Here is a 25,406-nt window from a genome sequence, read left to right as displayed (position 1 = left end):
CTCTTTGTCCTCTATGCTGCGGAAGGTGTACCCAGGTCCATGGTCTCGAACCGACCCAGTGGACTGAGAGCCTGAGAGAGAGCCTTGTAACTGTCTGCCCAAAAAGCACCTCCAAGCCTTGGTGCTTGGAGAGTGACCCCCAACTGCAGAACAAGAAAGGGGAGGGAGGCTTACATACCTTCCAGGCTTGGCTAGAGAAGAACCTGGGGTTAGGCAGTTTCCTCGTACAGGACACCAAAATGTTGTGGTTTAAGGGTTTAGGGGTGCTGGGACCCCAAAATCACAACAAGCAGGTCCTGCCAGAAAGAATTCAAAGCACGTTTTCTTTCAGGCAGACAAGGTTTATTAAAGATCCACCATATTGGGCAGACTCTTAAGGAGTCTGAATGTTAATGAGCTGTTGGCTAGGCTATAAGAATCTGAGCAATGGCTAGATAATAAGAATCTAAGCCACATTTCTATTTTTTGAAATCAGTTCAATCATAGAAATCTTGATTCAGTCCGTCTTTTTTATTTTGTCTGTCATACTTCTTTAATTTAATTTATTTTATTTTTAATTTATTTAATAAAACAAGTATTTCCATAACAGTATAATTTTTTAAAAAGATCATTGCATGTGTTTTAAGTCTATATGGTTCTTTATGTTTTAAATGTTTTTACATATAGCTCTTTCATATTAAATGTTTATATGTTTCTTATATAAAGCTATTTTAATGCTTTTTTTCCATTTTATGAGTGAGTTCAGTTTGTTAATATTCGAGGTTGTGATTATTAAATTTATTTTTCTGTCAGATGAAAACATTATTTCCTTTTAAAATCACTTTTCCTCATAGCCCAGAAACAGATACCTGAATCTTGATTAAAAATAAAACAAAACAAAACAAAACAAAAAAAAAAAACCAGCCCTAACTGGCTTTCATTTGTTTTTCTTGACACGCTCCTATCCTTCTCTTTCTTCTAAGACCCCAGATACTTTCCATGTCCCTTTTGCAATATAGTTTCATACAGCCTGGCTAATCCAAAATTACTTTACTTTACTGCTTTAATATTTTTTAAACTTTCTTTTCTTAGACAGAATAAGTATGGTCCATGAGCTTCTGCCTTCCTCTTTATCCCTTCACTTCATTGTTTGAATGCCTTTAAATGGTGATCCCCTCATTTCAAAAATTAATGAGTTATTTCATCTTTCTCCTTTCTTTTCTTCCTCTAAGATATTTCTGTCACATCATAGAAACTTAAAGCTATTATTTCTATTCTCTCTATTTCAATAACCATTTTGCACAGAAAGTATATAGCAAGAAAAAAATAGTTCTGATCACTTTCTTCTTATATCGTATAAGCAATACTTTGCCTAGCCTTTTCATTGTATATTACCTTTTTTACCTGTATTAAGTTTCTTTTGTCTGTATAGTTTGTATTTAAAAACTTCTCATTTGGATTTTTTTAAAAGAGGCTTGACTGGAAGTCACTAATTTTGCATAATCTTTTGTTTTTCCTTATAGAAATTTGCTCAGTTTTGTAGAATAAATTATCCTTCCATGCAAGTGATTTTCCTTTGCTTTTTGGTATATTTTATTCTACCCTTATTTTTCATGTCATTGATAAATAATCTTGTGAAACTTGAACTAGAATTCTCTTATAATAAATAAATTGCCCTTTCCTAGCAGCTTGAAAATCTCTCTCTTTGACCTCAAAGTTTTAAAACTTGGAAAGGGAGGGCGTGTCTGAGTGAGTTAAGCTTAGACCTTTTTTTTCTTTGGGTACCTGGGGGTCATAAAGAAGAATTACATTTGGAAATTGACATTTAAGTGTTTTGTTTCATCATGTTTTTCCTGAAGGCTGGTGTTTCTTAGGTTGTCTCACCAAGTCTATCTTCAAGGTGAATTGCTTTGATTGATAGAGTCTTCAAATATTCTTACAATTTTGCTATCTATTGATTTTTTCTAATATTTTGATTGCATTTTTGTGTTTACCTCTTCCATTTCCTTTTACAGATTTAAGTTGATATACAAAGATTGCCCACCTCTGCTAAATCATTGATTCTCTTATTTATTGTTTTTTCTTTCTTATTTAAGAAGTTTCACTCCTATCTCTTTCTTTGATTCTTCTATTAAGCTTTTTAACCATTCTAGTGGTTCTTGTGGAGGTCCATTCTCATTTCTAGAAGTATAGCTTTTGTTACTGCAATATGGTATTACTCCCTTTCCCTAGTGTTTCTTTTTGCATTATTTCACACCCTGGTGTTCCTTCAAGGTATTACAGGGCTTCTTTTAGTTGTTGTTGTTTACTTATTTCTTTCACCCATCCATTATTTGTTTTCCCTCCAGCATTTTTTTCATGAATTCCTCTAACTTCCTCCCTTTTTTATCGTTATTTATCTTTTATTTGGATTTGGGCAGAATGTTTGAAGGTGAGAAAGGGAAACTGGTTTTGACACATTAATTCCACTCAGTTTTACTGCTGGGAAGACTCTCCTTAACTGAGGCCAAAATAACTGAAATGATATGATGTTATAACATAGTAAATATGGCACATAATGATTAAATAACAAAGGCAATAAATCTTACTGAACCTAAAGTTTTTACTTCATATATATCAATGCATCAAAATATCTGTGATTTTACTGATATGAGTACTCTTTCTACAAATGTAGATTACAAACTCTCCATAACTTTCTTTCTCTCTATCTCTCTCTTTTTCTCTCTGTCTCTCTCTGGCTCTGTCTCTTTGTCTCTCTCTCATTCACTCTCTCTGTGATTCTCATTCTCTCTCTCTCTGTGTCTCTCCTTCTCTGTGTCTGTCTCTCTTTCTCCCCCCTCTTTATCTCTGTTTCTCTCTCATTCTCTGTCTCTCTCTGTGTCTCTGTCTCTCTGTGTCTCTCTCTCATTCTCTCTCTGTCTCTCATTTTCTCTCTGTCTTTCTCTCATTCTCTTATATATATATATATATACACAATTACAAATATATACATATCTATATATTAACAGATATGTATGTGTATGTAAGGAGATAGAGATGGATGGAGATATGTTAGATATATGTATACATGTGTAATTATATACTATTTATATAAATTATATGTATAAATTCTATTTCTATGCATATATAAATAAGTAAATATCCTGATGCCCAGTCTTCCAATGAGTGAGCTATTATGACCTCAGCTGGAGTGACTGATCTTCAGATGGCAGACTTGAATCATGGATTCCCTCTCCAAATACATATTGTTGTTGTTGTTCAGTTGTTTCAGTTGTATCCAACACTTTTTGACCCCCTTTGAGGTTTTCTTGGCAAAGGTGCTGGAGTGGTTTGCCATTTCCTTCTCCAGCTCATTTTACAGATAAGGAAACTGAGGCAAATACCATTCAGTGACTTGCCCAAGGTCACACAGCTAGTACGTGTCTGAGGCCAGATGTTAACTGAAGAAGATGAGTCTTCCTGACTCCATTCTGGCATTCTATCCTCTGTGCAACCTTGCTACCCTCCAGATCCATATTTGAAGTCTTTCCAGCTTGGTATCACTTGGTTTTGCTAGTGCTCTCATGGATAAGCATTTCATAATTCAAGGTAACCTTCATATTTCATTGATGCATCAAGGTAAAATTTTATTGGATGAAGTAAGAAGTTGAAATTAGTAGGTAAAATATATGTAGCAAGTGAAAGTAAAATCAACCTTCTTTCCATGACAATATTGTTATCAATTTTTAAATGAGTATTACATTTATATAAAAATTAATTACTAGCAGGTTCCATTTGTTATGCTTTTACTTTCTCAACTTTGATAATGACTCTTAAGGCTCTGGTTTATGATTTGAGGTAGGGGTGATTGCTCCTAAGAATATAGCCAGTGCTGGTTTGGTGGCTGTCAACAACTTGAAAGTTATTTCTCTCTCCTCCTATTTCTGTCTTGTCCTTTACATCAAAGAAAATGGAAATAACCATAGGAAGACAGAGGCAATGAGCACAGGTAGAACTACAAAACAACAAAACATCTCTTCCCAGAAAAGCACGTACTCAAAGAGACACAAAGCACAAGAAGGCCACGTGTTCAGAGAATCAAAGGTCAATGTTTTTTTTCCCCCCTCATCTCTATAGCCATCGCCACATAGAATAATTTCTGTATGTGTGGTGCCTAAATATCAAATGAGGCTCATGGTTGTTATAAGGAATTAGGAAATCATGAATTGAGCAGAAGTTTATACACATCTTTTTTCAAAAGTCATTGTTCACTGTTTTGAGAAGCTCTTTTCTTTGATTATGTCTGATTAACAAATGGAAATTTGCCTGAGTCATTCTTTCTCCTGTGAAATCCATGGCCTTTGAAATCTAAGCAGATTTAGTCATGAAATGTATACAGAGTAACTCTTATTGATGTAATAGTAAAAGTTGCATGAAGAGAGTTGTTTTTTTTTTAGTCCTATCTTTTTATATCTTAAATACCAAATATTTTTTTGAGGGAAGTGAGCACACAATACTTAATCATGAAAGGCTATGACCCCTATGACTGTTGAGCTACAGAAAGAAGTTAAACAAGATTAAAAGATCCTCTAGATAATACACACTCTCACACACATACACACAAAGTATATATATATATGTATATATATATATATATACACATATACATATATATATGACAAATAAGTAAATAATCAATGATGATACCTAATAGTTAATATGTATAATGCTTTGAGGTTTTCAAAGTGCTTTACACATATTATCTCATTTGATCCTTACAACAACTTTCTGAGGTATATTCTAAAAGTATCATGTTTTACAGATTGGGAAACTGAGGAAAGCTAAGAGAGGTTAAGTGACTTATCTTTGGTTACAGAGCTAGTGTCTAAGACAGGATTCAAACCTAGGTCTTCTTAACTCCAACTCAAGGACTCTGTCCAATATACACTCTGCCTCTCCTCACTTATCGGTATTATTCATAAAAGTGAGAACAAGATAACTTCAAAGCTTGTTATCAGACAAAGTGCTTACCAGTGGAGGCTGATGAGTTTTACCACCTCCTCAAGTTCTTTTGATCTAACCAGTTCTGAGTGGTCCCAATGATTTCCCATTGTGGGAAATGTGTTCCTAGAGGTGTAGAGGCTGATGGAAGCTTCTACATGGGCTGCTGAGAGACACACTGAAGATGAACTAGATAAACTAAGGAAGGGCAGACTTGCCTCTACAAAAGCAATAATGCTCAGAACCCAGCAGATAGCTGCACCTGGGGGAACTTCACGAAGCTTTCTCAAAGGTAAAAAAGAACAGGACTTGCAATCATTAGAACTCATGAGTTTACCTTTTTGCTACATCCGCACACAGTTTTCAGCCACTCTCCCCAGGGACTTTGTATGAAGGAAGAGTGTGCCTTTAGTTTGGGGAGTGTTTCTGAAACAACTGCCCTTGTGTATATGGTTAGCAAATACCCTTTCTAAAAGCTAATTAACTCTAACTGAAAACTCACTATTGGAGGCTTAAGGACAACAGTATTAGAAATCCCAGGCCCTTGGAGTTATCCCTGGAATTCTGAAAGGAATAGTGATCAGCCACTCTGTGAACAAATGGGAGGTGAGGGGCAATATTTCCAGAGGGACCTCTACCTGACAACTGCTCATTTTTAGGTTTATTTATAACTGTACATTTCTTCTCCAAAGATAGCGTCCAAAGGAACCCATATACGGTAATGCATAATACCCTGTGGAAATTGTATCAAAGGAGAAATTAAAGTTTACTCAGAAACTAAACGACATTGCCATAGTTTTAAAAGGTTCGGGGCATAAATCCTTTGCATCAAAATACTTTCAAGAGTGCCATCATCTGAGAGGTAAACTGTTTTCTCAGGCTGCCTTCCTCCTGTCTTTCTTCTCCACAGTTATGATAAATCCATTCAGGGACAGAATAACCACAGCTGTAAAGCTTCCCTGTGCTAACCCCTGAAGAGCAGTCCACTAGCTTCCAAGTTGTCCACACACATTGATAGGAACCAAATTGCTTGGCACTGGCTTGCCACCGAGAATCTTAATGTAGCCCAGTGATCCTGTAGCAGTTGTGCTCAGCTTAATTTAAGAATTCACAGAGGACGACTCTTTTTTAACCTTTGAAGAAACTCTGGTTACTGCCATTAAATGGCTCCTCCAGAGATGTCTACCATGGAGGCTGTCCCTACTTCCCAGTTTTGCCTTGGAATGTGATGTTCCCTCTTAACATCTTCCTTCCCTGCTTACTTCTTAAGTAGGGTCAGAAGAAAAAAACAAACAAAACAAAACAAAACAAAAAACATCAGGAAGGGTGATTGTCTAAAAGTCTTTGAAAATCAACTTAGGGGCAGAGCAAATTATAAAATTTCAGAGGCCAAAAGATCAATCTAATGGTCTAATCCAGGGATGGGGAAGCCACAGCCTCAAGGCCACAGGTGGCCCTCTAGGTCCTCAAGTGCAGCCCTTTGAGTGAATCCAAACTTCACAGAACAAATCCCCTTCATAAAAGGATTTGTTCTGTAAAACTTGTACTCAGTCCAAAGACCGCACCCAAGGACCTAGAAGGCCACATGTGGTCTCGAGACCATAGGTTCCTCACCCCTGGAATCCACACCCAAACAAAAATCTCCTGTCACATCACTAACAAGTTGTTATTCAGCTTTTGTTTAAAGATGAAAACTCACAAAAATGTGGAGTAATAGAAGAAAAAAAGCCCACTGATTAGAATTCTGAGGACATGGGTTCAAATTTCAGTTGTACCGCTTACTGCCTTTGTGATCATGGTCATTTAACTTCTTTGGACTTCAGTTTTTTTAACTGTAAAGCGAGAGAGGTTGAGTCAATAGCTCATATATTCTTTCTACATATCTAGATAGTAAATTAACTCTTCTAAGGCCTAACCACCTGAGTTACAAAGTTAACGTATCTGTTTTGGAGAGTCATTTCACTTCTATTGAACCTATGTTAACTCTCCATAAAATTCGGTTCAGGGTATTTTATAATTATCGTTTTAAGGACCTTCAGTTTAAAAGATTCCAATATAATATCCAAATGCTAACATATTAGAAAACACAATATTAGGTAATACACAATATTAGATAATACAACATGCCAGGGTCATCAAGTGAAGAAGTGTTTATTATATACCTACCAAATACAAGGCATTGTGATAATTTTGAGACTTATAAAGGAAAAGGTGAAATACAGTCCCTGGTCTCATGGAGCTCATGGTCTGATAGTAGATGTGACACTGTGCAAACAAGGTGTATGCAGGGCAAATTGGAGATGACCCCAAAAGGAGAACACAGAAGAAGAGAACTAAGAAAGGAGAGGCCAAGATGAGGAAAGAGACAGATGCTGGAAGGGTCCAGAGTGGGGAGATGGGATGGTAGGTGATAGAAACAGATAGGAGGCACGAGTCCCTGGGTCACTGAATGTGTTGGGGGGAGTAAGGTGTAAGAAGACTTGAAAGGTAGGAAAGGGCCAGGTTATCAAGGACTTTGAACACCAAATAGAAGATTTTATATTTGATCTTGAAGCTAATGCCACTGGAATGTTTTGAGTAGGGGTCGGTCACATGGTGAGATTTGAACTTTAAAAAGATCATTTTGACAGCTGTTTGGAGGATGGACTGGAGTGATAAGAGAGGCTTGAGGAAAGCAGACCGATGAGCTGTATTACATCTATGGATTTGATAACCCTGCTATATGTGCTTTTATCTAAATAACAGAAATAATAGGAGTATTATAAAAATTACTTTAGAACATATCATGTCATTATTATAACCTTTTTTTCCCCCAAAAAAAGTTAAAGCTCATTCCCAGAGAGGGTAAGGGGCTTGATCAGCAGTAGTGTTGAATAGAATAAGGTCAAGGGCAAAGCCTTGGTATTCCTGTCATTTGACTAGAAACTACATTCCAGATCCAAAGTAATATATAACTCATACCTTTTTAATTTTGGTCATTCAGCCAGTTCAGAACATGCTTAACTCTCATCCGGGCCACATCTTTCTGTCCTTTCCATAAAGATATTGTGAAAGTCTTTTTCAAATACACTGTCAAACTCTGAAGTTACGAACTCTGGGTAACTTGGAGCATAGTGATTTCTTCAAACAGATACGTATCTCCCTAATCTAACAGACTAAGAGAGTTCAAGGACCTGTGATTGCATCAGTATGTATACTCTTATAGCCAAGACAGAAAATAACCCTGTTATATCCTACTAGAGAGTTTTCATGATTTGGAGAGGCTGAAAAAAAATCATCACCTGGAGGCCAGTTAATAATCCTCTCTGAATTAGGCCTGCATGGTCCTAGAACATCATGTTATACACAGATGGTTCCAAGCTTGATGGCTTTTTTGTTTGTATGTCTCATTGATAAGCTTTGTTTTTAAAGTGTGAACATCTACAACTCACCACCACTGCATAGAATGTGTCTTGTAACAAAGTAAAATAGTTGAGCAAAACCGACCATACAGTGGCCTCATCTGAAAGTGCATGAAAGCAACATTCCAAATCTGTTGCACCCCACACTTTTTCTATTATTTTTTTTAATTAACAGAAATCTGGTTTTCCCCAACTCACTATGGGTAAAAAAGAGAAAAGAAAGACAAATGCTTTTCATATACATATATGTGTGTGTGTATATGTATGTATATATATGTATATAAATGCATGTATATATGTATATGTGTGTATATATTCATATACTCACAAATTATTATATGTGTGTGTATATAGTATATGTTTATGTGTGTATATAGTATATTTTTGTATGTAACATATATATGTATACTTATATATAACTACCTATATATATGTGTGTATCTATACCCACATCAAACAATATTTACATATATTCTCTGCCAAGAAGTGAATTGTATATTTTATCATCGATCTTTTGTAATCATAGACAATTATCATATTTGAAATATTATAACTTTCAAAGTTTTTATCTTTATGGTACTGTTATCATGTAATTTTTTTCTCCTGGTTCTGCTTATTTCATTCTTCATCAGTTTATAAAAGTCTTCAAAATTATTTGTTTTTATATTTTTGATGTTATAGTACAAATTATTCTTCTGGTTTTCTTCCTTCACTCCATAGCAGTTCATATAAGTCTTTCCATGTCTCTATGAAATCATCTAGTTCTCATTTTTTACAGTACACACTTGAAGTTTTTCTAACATTGTATAATTCACCTAAGATTACATTTTACCATCAAAGTCTTCAATAATTGAAGGTCAGCGCCACACCACAAATACTCCTATTAAAAAAATAAAATGAGGTTAATCTAGTATGACATATTCTTGATGGACAAAATGAATGAAGGAAATAGGAGAAATCATATTGGTGTTGAAGGTAGGAGACCTATCCCAATTCTGACACTTATTGTGTCACCTTTACCAAGTGGCTTGAGCTCATCGACTTGATCCCTTCAATAACACATCCTAGAATTTTGCGAAGAATCAAAGACAAGATTATTGGCCTGTGGTTTAAATAATCTACCATGTCTGTTTTGAATATGACTGCATTTGCCCATCTCCATTGCTATAACACCTTTCCTGTGTTTGTATTCTTCAAAGATCATCAATGATACTTTCACAATCAAATATATCAGATCTATAAATACCCTGAAATGTAGTTCATTTAAACCTGGTGACTTGAACTCATTGACCATATCAAGTACTCTCTTACTGTCTTCTCAATTATTTGAGGTTTCAGTTCCTTGTTAACCAGTTTATGTTCTATTTTCCTAGCCTAAAGTTCATTACTTTTGGCAAAGAAAACAAGAAAAATATTTGTTGAGGGTTTTAGACCTCTCTCCATAGTGTATTGTCATTGACCCATCCACCTCAACAAGCAATATTATTCCTTCTTTGTCTTGCTGTTGTTCACAACTAAAATTCTAAAAATTCACAAGGAATTGAAAAAGATTGGGTAACTTGTTCAATGTCACACAACTTATTAAAAGCATGTTAGTAGTGGAGCCAGGGTTATATGGCCTAGGTCTCCTGACTCCCATTCAGTGCTTTTCTAAAATGAGATGAACACTTTCAGGGAGAGAAAAACAATAATTTTGCTGTCTCAGGATCACACTTTTTCAACACATGGAAGGCCTGAAACATGAAAATGGGCAAAATTACTACTTGAGTACAAAGAAACTTTTTGCCTGAAGTATCAGACAACATTCTATGACAATTTGTGAAAATCTGTACTTTGTTCCCAGTTTTTATATCAAATTGAAATCCCTAGCCTCTATTTTGTGACTTCTACACAAATAACTCATTAGGCAACAGACTAACTTACTTTTTGAGTTTTTTGAAAATTTTTTGTGGCTTTTTGGTTTTTTTTTTGCTTTGTTCTATTAATCCCCTTGGAGTTGAAATATAAAACATTTCTGATCTTTTGATATTTTCTCTAAAGTGACTTTTTATATCTTATCCAGAATTATAGAAAAAGTGAAGTGAAAACACATATTGACATTGCAGTATGATAAAGAAAATATGAGTGAAAAATCTATTCAGAAACCTCAGAAAAGGCTATGTTACCAACATAAACAGGCAACTTTTTTCTCAACTAAATAACAGCCACCTTTAAGCATGCAATAAAATCAATACCAAACAATGTAAGACAATTTTTGGAGTTTGGGGCACTAAGATTTCCAACTATGATGGTGGGAGGGGGTAATTGGTTGAGGGACAAAATAGAGAGAAAGAATTATTGAGCTTTACAGTCTATTTGCTCTGAGCTATGAATTGCTTTTTCTCATTATTAGAACTCACTGAAGTGGACTTTTACCTTTAATTTGAGCTCTCTGTGTCCTTCAACAAAGACAAAGGATTTTTTTCCCTAATCCTGATTCTACATTAGCTTGATATTCCCTAAAACTCTATTTCCTTAGAGATACAATTCCTGATGAGTTTTTCAAAATTAATTTCATGAGATTTTCCAATAAAGAAATAACTTTTTAAAGGTAAAAATAATTTAAAATTTTTGAAAAAACTACCACTATGAACAAATCCAGCTCGCTAAGACAGGCTTCCAATGGCCCAAAGTCTTAGCTCTATTTCGTCAAACCCTGTGCTATTTATTTTGTTGGGGAAAGATTTCTGTGATGAAATGTCCAGAGGGGGTCCTGCTCATTTTCAATATTGAGGTTTCATTTTCTTTTTAAATTTCCCTTTCAAACAGCTGTGAGGACATTGTGCGGAAACTTCCCTTCACCCAAGTGATACAACCTATTTTTTAATTTGTAGCCCATTCTGGTTCCTAGACCTTGAACTGGCAATCACCTTAGGGGCCATCTAGTTGAACCCTTCCTTTTACAGATGAGGAATGTAAGACCCAGGGAAGTTAAGTAACTTGACCAGGGTCAGAATTTTGAACCTGGGGCCTCTGGTTCAAGCCAATGTTCTTTCTACTGTGTCATGCTGCCTTCTGGAGTGAGGATTAAAAAAAACAAAAACAGCAAACACTATGCACTTCAAATACTGAAATTAGAAGTTTCATGGGGCCCAGGAAAACTAACATTTGTAAATTAGACTAATTAGAATTGATTTGAATATTTAACTGGTCTCAATTAAACACAAATTCAGAAAACATTTTAAAAGCTCCAACTGATCTTTCGTAGACTTGCTTAGTTATTTATTTGATCTAATAATGACTAAGAGCATTGTTGATGATATCTCTCTTTTCAACTTAGTTATGTTAATTTGATTATATTAGCAACAATTATGCAGGAGACTATCTTTAACAAGTTGACAACTTGAAGCTGCCACAGCTGTGGAAAAGCCAAGCAGCTGTAGTAAGATGATCCTGGATGCAGCTGTGGAGCATGTCAATCACAAGCCTACCCTGTAGGTAGAGCCACACCCACAGCAGAAATACCTATCCCCTTGGAAGTGGTTTTGACAAATCTGACAATTTTTCTTTTTCTTTTCCTGTCCACTTACAGTTTCAGTGAGAGGTTACTTACCAAGTGAAGCATCTGTAGTTCTAATGATCTCATATCAGATTGATGATGAGGAGGAGTAGGAGGAGGAGGGAAGGATAATGGACAAAAATGATGATGATACTAACCTTCTATGGGGTTTTAATGTTCTCAAAGTGTGTTATACATATTTAATCATTTGATCTTCACAAAATCCTGAAAAGTAGATGCTTTTATTATCCCCATACTGCCAAGTAATTCTATCCCCTGCAACATCTGAGGGCCAGTATTTCCTCCTGAGCCAGCAGTGGGGAGGGAACCTGTAGCTTCAAAGCTACATGTGGCCTTCTAGGTCCTTGGGTGTGGCCTTTTAACTAAGTTCAGGTTTTACAGAGCAAATCCTTTTATTAAGGGGGTTTGTTCTGTGAAGTTTGGATTCAGTGAAAGGGCTACACTTGAGGATTTGGAGGGCCCCATGTGGCCTCTGGGCTGCGGCTTCCCCACCCCTGTAAAGCCATCATCTTGGGCATTGGTCAAGAGAATATGTCGTTTTCTGGATGCCACTGGACTGTGTACCCAGGGAGGGACAGGACAGATAGCAAGGTGGACTTTTTTTTTTGTCTGCAAAAAGTATCTCTGTTTATGTGTTTGATTTCTTCATTTTCTATTTTTTTCTTTCTTTCATGCTTATTTGGGGATTTAATTGTTGATTGTTGGTTGTTTGGTTTGTTATTTTAGTCAATTTAGTTACTTTTATTGTATGCTCAGTTGATTAATTTTTCTTTTTCTAATTTATGAATATGATTTTTGGTGTATAAATGTCCTCTAAAATGATGTTGACTAATAAAAAAAATTAGTTATTTCATTGTTGTTCTCTTTCAAAAATTATTTAAAAAATGTATTCTTTAACCTGGAATTAGGATGTTATTACTTTGTATTTAGATCTGTATCTTTTGTTAATATTTTTGTTGATGACTATTTTTATTGTACTATGAAGAATTTTTATTGTATGAACTATTTTATTGTATTACATATAATGATTTCTTTCTGCCATGATGTGTATTCAGTTTTTTATAAAAAAAGTCAGTTGAGGATGAGATTGTAGGTAGATGATAGATAGATAAATGATAGATAGATAATGTATATGCATTCTTTAATACTTCCATCCAAAACCACCATTGGTATTTCAAATGTGGTTTTTCCACTATTTACTCACCTTCATCATTTTATCTTTGCATGTCTTTCTTTTAAATTCTCTAACTCTGAAAGAAGAATATTATAGGCTCATTACTATAAATTTCCTTTTTATATTTTGGCTAATTTTTCCATTAAAATTTTAGATACTATGTATTTGGTGAATACATGTTAAAATTATATTGTTTCTCTATTGATATTATCATTATTAATTTGTAGTGTTGCCATAGCAAAAATTATGAGAGCAACTATTACATTTTTGAATTGTCTGTAGCAATGGTGTCAAACTCAAACAGAAATGATGGCTTCTAATACCTATGTAAGGATCTCTGTGGGCTCTGTGTATTGATTTAGTTTTAAATTGTAATATTATCCATATTGTATTTTGATTTATTTTATTAACTGTTTCTCAATTATGTTTTAGTATCATTGGCCCATAATTGGGAGTGATGCAGTCTACATGTGGCCTATGGGACCTATATTTGACACCCCTGACTGTGGAAAAATAAATTTTGATTCAACCTTTCATTTTCATTCTGTATTTATCAATATCTTTCACATGTGCTCCTTGCATGCAGAAAATTGTTAGGACTTGTTTTCTCATCCACTTTCTTTCATTTTAGGAAAAGTGTTTAATCCTTTAAATTTTAAATTTAAACACAAATTTTTATATTTGTGTTTTCTTTGATTATATTATGTGTCACCCCTCTTCTTCAAAATCTGCATTGAATCCTAAGGGGATTTTTTTCTCACAAAAATCTGATGTGAATATCTTCTGTAGACTCTTCTCTAAAACCTCCCTTTCCATTACAGGGACCAATCCCAAATATATTGAAGATACTTTTATTGCTTTTCCCTGTGTGTGACTCTTTCCATTTATTATTATTATTTTAATTAATTATTAATTAATTAATTAAAATAATTTAATTAAATATTAATTAATTAATATTATTATTATTAGTCTCTTATTCTGACTCTCCTTTCATCTCCTTTTCTCTCTTCCTTTTCCTTTTCCCTTTCCCTTACCAGGTCAAGTGAGAGTAGAATTCTCTCCCCTCACTCCCACCTAAACTATTTTCTTTGAAAAATATTAATTTGTTATACTCCATTAAAGAAATGTTGATTTAAATCATCTCCTTTTAATATAAAAAGTAGAGTTTCAGGAGGTCAAAAGCAGTGATTCCTTCTCCAAAAAGTCCTGCCCTTAGTGTTATTTTAAATCTTTTCTATACCACATTTCCATCTATATTTTCTTTTTCTGAAGGATACTTTGATGAATCTCATGCCAAGAAATATTTATTCATAGAGAAGACAGTGTATTATGGTAGGAAGTATTTTAGATCAAATTTTACAAGGCCCATGACTTTTCTTTCAACACCTGTCTTTAGGCTAGTACATTCTTCCCCTGGAATTTCATTTTCAGAGACTGTTTTAGAGAATTTCTTGGCCATCTAAATTCTTGTTTGTCTTATTAAGTTTTTTTTTTTCATTTAGATCTCAAGTATCTACATTTTCTGTCTTTATTTTGTTAATTCCTTCTTTTAATTAATTTATTGCTCCTCTGAATTATTCTAGAAGTTCTTCCAGTGGTTCCATGGTCATATCTGCAGGGTGCATAGGAATTATTGTAATATCTTCTTCCCCTTCCTTGAGTACAGCTAAACTTAAAGGAAATTATTATCTTAAAATTTCAAACTGATTAGATGATTAATGGACTTCTGCTATTTGAGAAACATTAGCTATATAATTTAGAAATAGGCATATTTAGCTTCTGGTCATTTTTGTGTTTATAATATGATCCTTATTACATATAATGTTTTCTTACCTTTAATTTTCTAAATGCCCAGTTCAATTAAGTTCAATAAAAATATATTTTATGTCTATTATCCCAAGGCAGTATTCCATGTAAACACTGGACAAATTATAATACAAAAGCTGTTTGTATTCTGAGGTAACAGAAAATGGACATGTAGTTATACTTGAAGGCATTTTAATGTTTATTGGGACATTTCTATGTACATGGTTAACAAAATAGTCCTGATGATCTACTATCTATTAAAATATTCATAATTACACTGTCTGGTAATAAAGTACTTAAAACAAAGGGGGTGTCCAACAATTGTAGAATGGCTAAAAAATAACTAGAGTTATATAAATATAATGAAATATTACTGTCTAGTAAGAAATGAATATGAGGAATTCAGTGAAACATGGGAAGATTTGAATGAACTGATTCATCTTGTCTTGATGCTATAGTCATATTTCTAGGCCTGTATCAAATAATAATGGAGATAATATTGGTTCTTTGAACATAATAATATTACATATGCATCTAGTACTTCTCGGTTCAAAATAATGCTAGCTCTTACTTTTAGATAGATACTGTTTCTCATGTAAAGAAAAAGTATATTTATTCCTCTGTTTTTAAAGTTTTTTTAACAGAGAGGATTATTGCATTTTTATCAGTGTTTGTTACATTTATTCATATAACCATTTGAATTTTTGTTAATATAGTTATTCTCCATTTCTTATTGTGAAATCACATCTGCATTTCTGAAATAAATACAACCCCTAAAAGTGTTTTTAAAGTACTATAGCCTCTTACTAAAATTTAATTAAATATCTTTGTGTAGATATTCAATTGTGATATAGGATTTATAAAATTATAAATTTTTCTGCTTCATTTCTCTTTGATATATTTGTCTCATGGAAGGTATTTCATAAGGTGCTTTGCAAATCTATTTTTGTAAACAGCTAATGTAGTGTTAACTATTTCTTAATTATTTAATATAATCTACTTTTAAAGATTTTTTTCTTTATAACTATCTTAACTTCTTTTTCTGAGACTGAGACTAAGTTGTTTAGATTTATCACCTATTCAATTCATCAGAATAGATTGTATTTTTGTAAATATTCATGCATGTCATTTGTTTTCAGTTTCAATGGTATTTAATTACATATAATAGTTTCCATTCTATTTTCTTTTTTCTCCATTTGTTAATTCCTTCTTTTTCTTTCTTTTGGTAATTCATCTTTCATCTCTCTCTCTTAAAGGGTCAAATTAGCTAATTGTTTGTGTATTTTGTTGGTCTTTAAAATCAGCTATTTATCATCTTAATAGACTCTTTGTTTTCAATTTTGATTATATTTAATTTTCGGGATTTCTATTTTTGAGCTTATTTGAGGGTTTTTAATTTGTTGATTTTCTAGGGATTTAGTTGGATGCTCAATGAATTAATTTTTTCTTTTGTTGATGTAAGGTTAGAGTTTAAATTTTCCCTTAAATACTACTTTAGGTTACCAAATACAAATTGTCATACTGTCATTTTCTGTAACAAAAATATTTGTTGTTTCTTTGACCCAGTCATTATTAGTATGATATTAATTAGTTTCAACTAAATTCTAAGTCCATTGTTCTTAGCTTACTTATCGGACACATTTTTTTTTTCAAAGACATGGTCCATAAATTGTACATATGATATTTCTGCCTTTCTGTATTTGTGAGTTTTTTGGACCACATATCAAATGGACAATTTTTGTAATTATACTATGTAATACTAAAGTATAGGTAGGTTACTCCTTAAGTGGCCAAAAGACAATCTATAATAATTCTTCAGTAGTTTGTTTATATCCTTAACTTTTTTCTTAGATTTGTCTATCTTGTATGTTTGTCTAAGTCTAAAAGAGATGCACTGATGTGCCCAACAATTATTGAACTTTTATCTAAGTCTTGATGTTGACTTTTCAGTAATTGGGGGCTATGCCCTCTGATCTACCCAGACACACATTCAAATTCAATAATGTTATCATTTCATTATTTAAAGATGATATGCTTTATTTGATTTTTTTCTTTCTATACTATCACCTTGTTTGAAAATATGACTGCCATTCCTGCTTTTTAGGTTTTATCTGAGTAAATAAGTTTTCTTTCAACCCATAGCTCCATTTCTCACTCTTTATATTTTTTCTAAGTTTTTAATAAAAGTCATTTTGTCAGGTTTTGACATATTACATAGATAAATGGACAGATTTAGCTCCATGCCAATCAAACTACAAAAGGGCTATTTTACAAGACTAAGCAACATAATAGCATTAATTTAGAATTATAAATATCAAGAATGTAAAGAAAAATAATGAAAAAGGAGGCATAAAAGAATCTAATATTACGAAGAAGCAAGAAAGCAAGACAAGAAGCAAGCAAAGACAGTTGTTTCTAGTTTTGTAAATCCGTGAAAGAAACTGTTGTAGGAAGTAGAAAGGACTCATTTTTTTCAAAAAGAATTACTACAAAGACTGAGAAATGGTTGGTTGAAATTAGATTTACACTGTATACCAAAATAAGTTTCAAATTTATAAGCAAACAATATAAATTTTCATATTAGTAGAAAATGAAAAAACTGAGAAGAGTATTTTCAGATTTATATAGTTTAGGAGGGAACGCATAATCAAGCAAGAGACAAGGGAGATAAAGACAAAATAGTAAATAATATAAATATTATATAAAATATAAATATAATTTTATAAAAATTTAAAGCCATTACGAGGACAGAATCAATGGAATTACATTGGTTCAACAAAAAGACAGGCTGTTGATGTGAGGAATCTTCATATCATCCTTCTAATAAAGATCTGATAGCCAAGATTTATGGAGAATTAATGGCAAATTATCAATAGCCATTACTCAACAGGTAAGTGGTCAAAGGTCTTTTTTCAAAAGAAGAAATGCAATCTTATTAGCAACCATGTAAAAATGCTCCAAATAACCAATAAGGGATATGCAAGTTAAAACAATTTGGATTAGTGAAGATGATAAAATGAGGACTTAGTGTTAGAAGGGCTTGAAAATACAAGCACACTATTACACTGTTGGCATAGCTGTGAATTGATTCAGTTGTTTTAGAAAATAATTTGAAATTATGCTAGGAAAATCATTAAAATAATCACTTCCTTAGATCCAGTGATCTCACTATTGGTCATATTGTTTAAGGAGAAAAAATAAGAACAGACAAAAAGTTCTCATGTATACCAAAATAATTATAACTACATTTTTATAATAGCAAAATTACGGGAAACAGAGAAGGTATTTGTGAAATAGGGAATGGGTAGAAAATTTCATGTACATGAATATAATAGAATAACACTACACCAAAAGAAGAGACAATTTGGGGGAATTCAGAGAAAGTTGAAAATATTTACTTGAACTGGAAGAGTCAGGCAGAGTTCTAAAGATTTAAATTATTAAAGCCATCTATAGTAATATGGGAAAAATGTTCTAAATCACTATTGATTAGAGAAATGCAAACAAAACAACTCTGAGGTACCACATCACACCTATCAGATTGACCAACGTGACAGAACAGGAAAATGATAAATGTTGGAGAAGATGTGGGAAAATTGGAACACTAATGCATTGTTGGTGGAGTTGTGAAATGATCCAAGCATTTTGGAGAGCAATTTGGAATTATGCCCAAAGAGCTATAAAAATGTGCATACCCTTTGACCTGGCAATAGCACTTCTAGGGCTATATCCCAAAGAATCATACAAATGGGAAAAGAACCCACATGGAAAAAGCATATTTATAGTAGCTCTTTTTGTGGTGGCAAAGAATTGAAAATTGAGATGATGTCCATCAATTGGGGAATGGCTGAACAAGTTCTGGTATATGAATGTAATGGAATACTATTGTGCTATAAGAAATGATGAACAGGAATACTTCAGAAAAATCTGGAAAGACTTGTATGGTCTGATGGTGAGTGAAGTGAGCAGAACCAGGAGAACATAGTGCACGGTAACAGCCATGTTGTGTGATGACTAATATTGATAGACTTAACCCTTCTCAGCAATACAAGGATCTAAGGTATCTCCAAAGGCCTCATGATGGAAAAGGCTATCCACATCCAAAAAAGAAAAACTATGGAGTTTGAATGCAGATCAAAGCATACTATTTGCTATTTTTTTTCTTCTGTTGTGTTTTGTTTCCTCTTTCTGGTGGTTCCTCCTATTGGTTCTAATTCTTACTTACAACATCACTAAGGTGAAAATATGTTTAATAGGAATGTATATGTATAGCCTATATCAGATTGCACACTATCTTGGGAAAGGAGGGGGGAAATTGTTAAACTCAAAAGCTCATGAAAGTGGTGGTTGATAAATCAAAACAAATTAATTAAAAAAAAGATTTAAAATAACTGATCGAACTGGGATATGAGGCCTGAGTACCAGGTCATAGCAACACCTGTATGACAGCCTAAGTTGAGGCATAATTAAAGAAAGCTCCATGTTTCAAATAAAAGGATCTGACTTCCTATCCTCACTCTGTTATTTATTATCTTGTGGCTTTGGAAAAGTTAGACCAACTCACCAGCATTTTTATCTGCAGTGAATGCAATATAATACCCTGTACACAGCAGGTGCCAAATAAATGTTTGAAAGAATGAATTTGCCTACCAAAGTAGCTGCTCCATAGTACAGAATCCATGAATACCTCCTCTCCCCCTAGATATTCTCTAAATATAATATTATTCCAAATGTAATGTTTAGGTTTGACTTTCAAGATTTAGAGCAGGGATCCACCCAACTGCATTTGCTAATTTACTACTTGTTTACTCCTGCTGATCCCTTAATTGAAAAACAAAGTGTTGTATGTGTGTGTGTGTGTGTGTGTGTGTGTGTGTGTTTTAATTAAGGGATGAATCTTAGAAATGCATCTTATATTTCTTGGATAATGTGAAAGTTTCTCAGTGAGCATGCTCATTTTACACCAATGAGTATGACATATGAGGGTGTTACCTCATTTTCAAATGTGATATTCATGTAAAAATGGAAATTGAGTGTAATCACATTTTTAAGCTATTCATAAATCTACAAATTTAATAAAGAGAATAAATAGCCATATGTTTTCAATCCTTATTCTTAAAAAAAATACTGCCATTTTAAAAGATAACAACTCTGATAGGAATTCACCAAAGAAGCAATCCCAAATGTTCATGTTATTGTTTGGATTTGCCTCTGGTTAAGGCAGTCAATATTGAAATATTAATAACCCAAGTTCAGTATGTAGCAAAAAAGAAGAGATTCACTTTCATCTTAGGAACAAAGCTGAAATAGAAAACCTTTTTCAATTTTTCCTAATTCATGAAACATTTATCTTTGAGTCAGGTTTTGTATAGTGGCACAAATGTAGCCTGTCAGCATTTCTATTATAACCCCCTATTTCCAAGGCTTTTCAAGTAAGCCTTAGAGGTTCACTTTGAATTAAAACTTGGCATTTAGGATTTATCTGGAAACTAAAATTTCCTTACCAATTAAATAAATAGTATAGAGGTTCTTAATTTAGAAAAGTATTCCATGTAGAAGGACATATTAATGCAGTGGTGAAATTGAGATTTAAGACATGTAAAAGACCTAAAATATGCAAATTTCAAGTTTGCTAAAAAATTTAGCATTAATCTTTGCATGTACAGTTATACATTACTATTTCAGACTTTAATTCTCATAGATAATTAACAAGATAACTTACTAAGATAGCTTTTCAAAAAAACTAATTATACATTTTTTAGGTGTTAGCCTTTATTGTCTTTAGAACTCATTTCTTTCTACTTCTGGGGATTTCAGAATTTGAAATCCTCAGCATAACTGTTTTGAAGTTTTAAGAGGACTGAGAAATAATGATTGTGGAGCAATACTGAGATGGTGCCAGAAATGACTTGTCAGATTTTTATGAAATTCAAATTTTGGGAGGAAATTTCATATTCTTTATCAAAGAATTAATCATTCAGATTCAGTCTACATGGAGAAAGCTACGGTTTAACTTTTAATGAAATCTATGGCAATAGCAATGAATAAGTAACATTTCTCTAATATGTGGTCAGCTCTATAATCTTCCATGACTGAGATTCCCCAAGTGAAATGATTTTTTTTTTCAGATGACTTTGAGTAATTCTCCATAAATTCTGGGATATCTGTTGCTCTTAAATCTAGAATGTCTCAATTTGTAGATATTATAATTGTTCTTACAGCTTGTATCTGGTTAAGTCCAAGGAAATATAAGGAAATTAATTTAAGTAGAGGAAGCAGTTGGAATGAATCCATGTTTCCTAATAATACCCACCAAAATAATATCTCAGTTATAGCATGCTAGTATTTTCTGTACAGATTGTGGGTCAGTGCTCCAAATCAGTCGAAGAGTTAACTTTGTGTACCAGTCCCAACATGAAATGCCCCTGAAACCCATATATGGTCAAATTTCTGACTCTCCTTTTGGAATGTTTCAGGGCCCCTACAGCTTAATAACTCTTCCATTGACTGCTGGTTAAAGGGTAAGGCATCTCAACAGTAGCATGTCATGGCTGCAGAAGGGGGGATAACAACATCAAAATAATGAAACAGAAAATGAGATCTGTTTCACACTGGCAAATGTTCTCAGTAGTATACTCTTTAATCAGTAATTGGGGATAATTGGTGGTAAAAATTAAGGATTATGTTTAGTCTGATCTTTGATTTTTCTTTACCATTAAAAAATACTACATCTGTTTTATTAGTTTTTTTTTTCTCTGCTTGAATTTACTACAAAAATGATCTTGTTTGACCACAACTGATTTAATGTTCTGTTGTTGTTATTATCTTAGGGTTGCTGTGCTCAGTCCCTCTATGGTCACATGCATTCCATCAATGATGCCACTTTCACAGCAAGGGTGAGTTCAGTGTTAATGTTGCATTAATTTATTATCTGACAGATGCAAAGAAATTTTTAGCAAATCAGGTTCTATTGTAACTGCTTGATCTCATGGACATTTGCTTATGTGACGTGATTATGTAGGGGTAAGGGGGCGGAGGAGGGGACAGGAATACAAACTACACATATAAAATGCAGAATGGATTGTATGTATAAATATGATGATGAAAGCTCTGTAAGGAAAGTTGTTGTTGTGGTGGTGGTGGTGTTTGTTTGTCCTTCTTTCTCAAAGAGGACCATGACATCAGGGAGGTGATGCCATGACATGCAAGTAAATTTGATTTAAGTGAGGGAGAACTGTGCAAAGTCACCAGCCTCACTGTCTCCTCTGGAGCCATCTGGGTCCAGTGGCCAGATATAGGTCAGGATGATTGAAGATGGTCCTGGATGCCCTGTAAGGAATAGTGAATGATGTGAGAGATCAGAAGTTAGATGACAAGATGGCCACAACTTAATATATAGGACAGTCATTTAAATAGATAAACATAAAGCAATGGTGAGGGAATCTCCAATTATATCCAGTACTGTTCAATGCCTTATTATAACCAGATATTAAAGATATGGAAAGAAAGCTATGGAGAGATAAGGTTCAGGGTATAGTCAGATGCAAAAGTTAAAGGGTTGAAAAAACTAAATTTATGAAAAGGAGCCAAAGAAAACTGAAGTGCTGAGGCTACAGCAAAGACATTGGAGGGATGACTTAATAATGGTCATCCATTATTTGAAATTCTCTTCTATAGGGCAGAGTAATTAACTGTGTTCACATACAGTGATAAAGAACAAGAAGGCATGGCCTTAAATTGCAGCATAGCTATATAGGTTAGATACAGCTGGTATGAGAGAGTCAGCATGCCAGCGTGAATAAAGATCTCGAGTCAAGTCCCACCTTTGACATGAACTGATTGTGGAACCCTGGTCAAGTCACTTTTCTGGTTAATACTCCCAGTAATGCTATGACTCTAAATTACAGATCTATCTGTAGATTATTGATTGTTGATCTATCCTATTTATCCTATATCTGTGCCTGGGATTGCAATGGACCAGGGTTACACAATCAGTTCATGTCAAAGGTGTACCATTGCAATCCCAGGCACAGATAGATGAGGCTGGTGTTTTTCCATCTCTAAGTCAGAAGAGGAGCTTTAGCCTTAAACAAAGTACACCATTTTTTTTAGTAAGGTCTCCTGTTTACACCCTCTCCCATGACCTACCCCTCCTCATTGGCCTTCCTGGAAAGGGAAGAGGATTAATAGATTTTGCAGCAAGTTCCCTGACTCTCAGGTATTTGGGATAGGTCTGCAGGTAGTTGCTATAAATTGGGAGGGATCAGGCCTTAAAGTACCTGCATCAGGCCTGTCACATAAAAACTACCCCAGTGGGTTTGTATGTGGAAATTTGTTGCTATTGCTAGAAGGTCAGAGAAACTTCCACGTTTTCTGTAGTACTGTGCACAATTAGAAGCTCTGCTCGATTTTCTCACAAAGCAGATTAGGGTGATAAAATGAAGCCTTATCTGGGTCAAATGAGTATATAAACTAAACTCTGATTTTCTTATAAAGCAAAACACTTAATTTCATATTCCTCTTCTCCAATTAGCTCAAAAGTCTCAAGTCTCCAGGCTAGTAGATTAGTTATGTCTAGCTTCAAAATAGCAGTATAGTCATAATGTTGTTACTGCTACATAGTTAATCCAGCCATGAGAATAAGGGAAAAAATGTTTACTCAAAAGAAAAGTTGATGACAGTAGTTGAAATTGCACTGGTATCACTGATGGCATTGGGGATGTTAATGGTGGTTTCAAACTTAGCTATATTTTAACAAATTTATCTTAGGAAGGAATATTTCATTTAATTGACTCTTAGGGGACATTTAGCAGAAGAGTAGTATATTATAACAGTTTCAGATAGTGGGAAAAAATGTTTTTCCTGGTGGTAAGCAGTCTTTTCAACATTATGTGATATAATAAAACTCCAGGAGACATGTGTACCCTGTGAATGTATTGTGTAGCTTGCTTTTTTACTTGCCCTAGTATAATTAGAAGAAAACTGAAGGGAGAAGGAATAGAGGTTTTTGTTTTTTTGTTTGTTTGTTTTGTTTTGTTTTGTTTTGTTTTGTTTGTAAGCTGGACATGTTATTTGGGTAAAAAATATCACAGCTGGTACAGAAACAATTTATCATTCTAAAGGAGTAAATTAATAAATATGGAAACAAAGCAGATTTGATTAGATTAAGGGGAAGAGTGCAATTATAGATGACATACATTAATTGTACTTGTGACAAAGGGTAGCAGATGAATATAAGGTACAAATACTAGATGCCAGATCTCCTGATTAGTACATCTTGAAATACCTTGTTAGTCCTGAGAAGGAGTATGAAAACATGGCACCAAAACCATGCCCGAGGCTCTCATTAAAAGTTTCTATCAGTGGTCTTCTTAATTGACAATATCTAGTAACTTACCAAGAAGATGATAGTTTATTAAAACCACTGACACTGAAAAGATGTCCTTTTGATCAGCTGAGTAGATTCGAACAGCTGAGCTTTCTTATGCTTGAATAACTTACCTACCAGTGGAGATGAGCAACTTCTGAGGTGATGGGAGCCTGAGCTTTTCCAGGGACATCCAGGTGCCTCTAGGGAACACAACAGCATAACACAATCCATATGAATAAGAAATAGCAGACACTGTGCAAATGCATTATTTAGTACCTATGTGGGAAGCCTAGATTTCAATTATTTGATATTATCTTTGCTAATTGTTTGATGCCCTCAGGAATATGCATTAATGTTATATTACTAGTGAAAACTGCATTTAGATATTTACCATAAACAGAGTTTTAGAAAATACCACAAATTGAATTTTGTAAGCAGAATGTAAATACAGCACTGTCAACCTAGTGTGATCTGAAGTCACAAGGTCTGTATGCTTAGGCCTAAATAGCTATTTAGTCATTGAATTTATATAATTTGAATTATGGGCATATATAACATTTTGAATTATAGTATCAGATCTTGTGACTTCATTTCTGATTGATTTTCTATTGGAAATTTCTCCTAATACTTAATACTGTATTTTTAAATTTTCTGGCCACATATCCATCAGGCCTCGCCCTATGAATTAATAACATAAAGATAAATATTGTCTCAATGAAAGTCCTACTCTTGAAGGATTCTTGAAGATTTGGGTTCCTTGAAGATTAGGACAGCAGAGCACATGCTCAGAAAGGTCCTGCCAAACCAGAAAGACTTTGAGGAAAGTCCTGGAGACAAACTTTCTCTGTATTCTATAGGCCATTGTTTCTAAGTATGGTGAGATTCAGAAGACTGGCCATCAGGTGATGAATTTTTGGATGGTGGAGATCAACAGATAAAAATGCAAAAGAGGACTGTGTAGGGCCCTCCACTTCTACAGCAACAGTGGGAAAATGGCACATAGGGCACCAGTATCTGCTAAGAATCAAACAGTTCTTAAACTGCCTACAAACCATCATTGTTAGTACGCTTAGCAAGCATTTTTTTTTTTTTTTTACCATGGACAAATGAGTTTTTACTGTGGAATTGCATCATACA

General features: G+C 33.9%; 1 protein-coding gene across 2 annotated transcripts in view; it reads left to right on the top strand.

Annotated features, from left to right (window-relative positions):
- Positions 1–25,406, top strand: part of SPAG16 (sperm associated antigen 16) — a 1,197,624-nt gene that overhangs the window by 842,476 nt on the left and 329,742 nt on the right. For both annotated transcript variants that reach the window (XM_027873434.1, XM_027873435.1), the window contains exon 14: positions 21,730–21,795. In XM_027873434.1, the coding sequence (XP_027729235.1) occupies positions 21,730–21,795 (66 nt within the window). The remainder of the gene's footprint in view (positions 1–21,729; positions 21,796–25,406) is intronic.

Source organism: Vombatus ursinus, unplaced genomic scaffold (assembly GCF_900497805.2).
Source record: "Vombatus ursinus unplaced genomic scaffold, bare-nosed wombat genome assembly UNPS02014802.1, whole genome shotgun sequence".
In the NCBI taxonomy this organism is placed as follows: Eukaryota; Metazoa; Chordata; class Mammalia; order Diprotodontia; family Vombatidae; genus Vombatus; species Vombatus ursinus.
This window is presented reverse-complemented; position numbering and strand designations above follow the sequence as displayed.